At 45.5% G+C, this 5,000-nt stretch overlaps 1 protein-coding gene across 1 annotated transcript in view; it reads right to left on the minus strand.

Moving 5' to 3' along the window:
* The window catches only part of prkacbb (protein kinase, cAMP-dependent, catalytic, beta b), a 15,800-nt gene extending 11,301 nt beyond the window's left edge, over positions 1-4,499 (minus strand). Inside the window, exon 1 of the mRNA XM_061242164.1 lies at positions 4,188-4,499. Coding sequence (XP_061098148.1) covers positions 4,188-4,233 — 46 coding nt within the window. The 5' untranslated portion in view covers positions 4,234-4,499. The remainder of the gene's footprint in view (positions 1-4,187) is intronic.
* Between the last annotated feature and the right edge of the window lie 501 nt (positions 4,500-5,000).

Here is a 5,000-nt window from a genome sequence, read left to right on the forward strand (position 1 = left end):
ACAGCTCTACAGAGAGCACAGCTCAGCACAGCTCTACAGAGAGCACAGCTCAGCACAGCTCTACAGAGTGCGGCAGTTACACCGCTGTGCTTTCCTTTCACACTGTGACCTTGGAATTATAAGGTTCTATCTGCATTCTGGGTAATTTTGAGAAACTGGCAACTTCTAATACCAAAGGGCTCAAAGCAGAAACAACCGTTACATTTTTAAAATTTTAAACTGTATTTTTTGTGTCTAATTTAACACATACATGTAGAACCCTAATGACACCAGCTTAATTCAGTCGCAAATGTCAGTTAGAGCCTTATAAGTATAACTGCAAGGTCTCTGCATGGCAATCAGACATATTTGTGGAACCGAACACAAAGAGGGTCTGGGATACTGGAGGACTGGCAAAATGAGCGTACCAAAAGTGTCTACAGATCACCCATGGGTCCAGACGGATGGGATGATGAAGGAGAGAGAGACAGAGAAAGAGAGAGAGAGACAGAGAAAGAGAGAGAGAGAAAGAAAGACAGTATTTTTGTTTTGGTTGAACAAACAGCACATCCAAAATACAGGCAGTGGATCAGATGCAGCGTGGGGAGGGGGACAGGCGCAGGGGACATCCTGGACTAACGCATCACTTCCTGCTGGTACCGTGGAAACCCTTTCAGGCACAGGAGGCCTGGTGGTCTCGGACTCAAACCCCAACTCTTCAGCTCTCAGATCAAATAAGTGGCTTAAAATGCTGCAAATGCATTACTTTCAAAATATTATTGAGTTACACACTTCTCTCTCCTGAATGCCCACTGTAAAATTGCAGATGTGTAAAACCAGCAGAGAAACAGGTCTTTTGTCATAAACGGTTAAAATTCCCTGAATGACATTAAACTCCTGTCTTTAGGATCTTTATGTCTGTTCTCTAATCTTAGAGATCCCTGACCTTTGACCCCGAGTGTCCCTGAGAAGGCTGCTGGTGGATCCCATTAGCCCTACACACCCATCTGTCCTCTTGAGTAGCCACCGGGATGCAGGAAGTAAGTGCGCAGACCCTATCCAGGCAGTGGCCCGTATGTTTAAGCCGCTCAGGCTAGCATGGCGTTAGCATGGCGCTTCATTTGGGGTCCAAGCACGTAGCGCTGGAAGCCTATGGCATTTGTTCTTTTTTTTTTCTCTCTCTCTCTCTCTCTCTCTCTCTCTCTCTGTCATGACACCCACCATTCTAAGGGACCGTTTATGAATTAAATACACATACAAATACGTCAAATACACAAACCCATTTCACTCAGCCACCCTGCTGCAGATCAGACTTGGGTCAATTACATCTTCGTTTTGGACTCAAATACTTGTGTTGGGGGGTCTAGCTGCAGAGTGTTGGGGTGTGTAGCTTCAGTGTGTTGGGGGGTGTAACTTCAGTGTGTTGGGGGGTGTAGCTTCAGTGTGTTGGGGGGTGTAACTTCAGTGTGTTGGGGGGGTCTAGCTGTAGTGTGTTGGGGGGGGGTCTAGCCGTAATGTGTTGGGGGGGGGGGGGGGTCTAGCCATAGTGTGTTGGGGGGGGGGGGGGTTTAGCTGTAGTGTGTTGGGGGTTCTATGTGAGGATGGCTCCAGTGTGTTTGTGCGTGGGGGGGGAGGGGGGGCAGACGTGACGATCCCGGTGAGTGGAACGGTAATATTCTGGCCCAGATCTATCCAGGGCAGTGTGTCAGCTTAGAGCAGCTTAAGCCCTGAAGCTGAGCCACCACTGCCCACCAAGCACGTCACACACACTGTCATATGTAGCCTATGTACAGTATACGTACAGACTGTTAAGAGCATATGAAGCCAGTGTCCCCAAAACACAGAGAAACACTGCATAAAAAGCTAGTGAATACCATGTACACACACACACACACCTTACTGTACATGTGCTACTAGTGCAGGTCAAAGTGCCGAAACCAAACCACGGGGAACACCAAGCTTAAGCAAACACAACCGCCCCCCGAAGGGGAAGTTTTCACCGTCTGTATGAATGATTACAGAGAACTGGGCCAGGACCATATTAGGACACAATGCAGGCACAGCCCGTGTAAACACCGGGCTCTGAAACTAACTTTCTGTTTGACCGGCCACTGCGTCTGGGAGATGAACAAAATTCACCAGACACCGGCCACCATTTTTTTTCTGCATGTGAAAATGAAAATCGCAGAACCGCGTCGAGCATGCTTTGTAAAAGTTTTTTATTTTAAGACAAAATACATATCAGGATGCGATTACATGAACAAACAATAATAATTCGAATATTTTGTCTATTTAACTTTAAGGTAAGGATACCAAAGTCAGAGCTACATCTCCAATAAAACTTAGAACTCGTATCACTCCTGTTGTTTTGACTTTTCGGGGGAGTAGACACGGCAGTCAGCAGACAGGATTCATATCCTCGACAGTCTCTCATAACATTAATATCACCACGCTAATATCATCCACTTCACGTTTAACTCAGTTTAAACCACATCCTGGTTTTAACCTTATTGTCTGTTATATCGGGGTTCTTCTTTTCGATAGGTTTCTTTAGCCCAGTGATGTGTCGCCACATCGACTGCCAACCTCAGATAATGTTGCCTCTGATTTTCACAGAAATGTTACGACTGGTGACGAAAGCACGCGCAGACACTTCCAAAGGTCGACGAGCTGTCTCGTATTGCTACGCGTGCAATTGCTGCAACCGCCTAATTCTACACGATAATGTGTCTGGGTGCTAGTTTCAGACCATTAAACACACTGGGGGATACGGGGCTCTGCTCAAACGCTAACGTACACTGTCACAACTTTAATAAAGCTGCATGCGGAGGAGTCCAGGAGATGCGTTGGCCAGCTGAACTGCAGCACAGATCTTATGGACAAGTCCTACATCACAGAGGCCCTGTATCGTTGTATGCCTCGTTAGATATACGCTAGATAAGTCTTGTTTCTTTCAAAAAAGGACTAAATTCATTATTGTTTCCTCACTTTCATCTTGAAATGAGCGGTTTTGACAATGAGTGTTATCTAATGTTCTTCCAGAAAGCTCAGAGTTGTTGCAAGAAGACGGGTAAACATAGCCCAATATCTGTTAAAAAACGTGTAACGTACTGCCATCCTTATCCAACACCACATAGCAGGCAGGTTTTATGTCCTCGACTAAAACAAGTTACCATTACTGCTAACTACGCAACGTTAGAGAGCCCCCATAAGACCTTGCATAAACACATCTGAATGGAAAACCCATACATGCCACACGTTAACTAAAACAAGCAACAACATGTATTATTTGTCAGCCAATAGCGCCAATCGAGCAGAAAGCAAACACGACCTGTTTCGCAGGTTTCGTCATAACATAACGGTCCCTATCGACTGCAGGGCATCCTGCTGCTAATGTTAGTTAGCCAGTTAGCCGTCAGACAAAACATGCCGAAATTAAGGTCAAATAGCAACTCAGACCACAAGAATTAACGACATCACCAAGACGGATAAATAAATAGTTAAGATTCAGCTACCATTCTGATACTTGTGATTTTCGGACAGATAACGATTGACGTTTCGGACAAAAACAGAACGCACTAAGCTAGGCTAGTGCTAATACTGGCGAGCCATGTCGGCCCGTACTGTGGTCCTTAAACAATCGTCACCCCCAAAACTACGGACACGTTTAGGTTTAAATGCAATAACACAGCACACTTCACGTCACTTCACGTATTGGCTAACGTTAGACTATGTAGATAAGGTAGTCTAGCACTTGGCGAGAAGGATAAACTGACCGAATATGGCAAAAAATAGCATTTGCTTCAGTAAGTTACAGGAGCGCTACACTATCCCATACTTGTTTTGTTTGCGTACAGAACACAAGAGACTTTGTGACTGCTATGATTTAGCGATTTACTAACGTTGCACTTTGCAGAACTGTAACGTTAGCGAGCGAGGAACCAGCAGGGTTAAGAGCTACAAAAGACCCCGATCAGCCTCCCTGTGTAAGCAAGGAGGGGGGGTTAATAAATGTTTACTCCGACAGGAATGAATGAGCGTGTGTCCTCCCCCCGGTGTGAGAACACACACACACACACACACACACACACACACACACACACACACACACACACACATATATATATATATACATACAAACAAACACACATACACACACACACACACAAACTGATTATACGGATCTGTCCGTGTCCAAAGACACCCACCGCTCTCTAATTCGTTGCCTTTCTTGGCGGTAGCAGCGTTTCCCATCGTAAGGAAGACACGGTCTGTGCGCTGGAGATGGCGACTGCGCTGGTGGAAAGGGGTCCCCCGTTATATTCCTCGTCTTCAGCCAAATAATGTTAATATCATCACAGGCAGACAGTGTTGCCAATAGAGGAAGATATTCAGCTGCGTTTCTTCGCCCCCTTTCTGTCTGCAAGAGACGGGGAGGATCTCGCCGTAATGCAGCTAGCGGGTTCCTAGCTAAAACACACTTTCTCCCCACCGTCTCCACTGTTGACTCTCATCCACCACTGAGCACAGACCGGAAATGATAAAACGGAAGTGACGGTAGGTCAAACGTCAAGAAGCATTAGGAACTACAGTGACACCTGTCGGTGGGTCAGGCCAATTGCGTGTCCAGCGTCTTAATCGAATGTCAAGTACTAACAGATATGAATTATATTGCATTATTATTATTACAACATTACCTATTTTATAGACTTCTACTGCTGTAGCCTATCCACTTAGACTTATGATGTGTTGTGTGTTCAGAGATGTTCTTCTGAATACCACTGTTGTAATGGGTGGTTATTTGCGTTACTGTCACCTTCCTGTCAGCTGCTGCTCATTGGATTTCTTTAGTTTTTGCTCCTGAGACACTCAAACCACTCTGTCTGCCACCAACAACCATTCCACGGTCAAAGTCACTTAGATCACATTTTTTCCCCATTCTGATGGTTGATGTGAACATTAACTGAAGCTCTTGACCCGTATCTAAATGATTGTATGCATTGCACTACTGCCACACAATT

The sequence above is a fragment of the Conger conger genome, chromosome 5, assembly GCF_963514075.1.
Source record: "Conger conger chromosome 5, fConCon1.1, whole genome shotgun sequence".
Classification (NCBI taxonomy): Eukaryota; Metazoa; Chordata; class Actinopteri; order Anguilliformes; family Congridae; genus Conger; species Conger conger.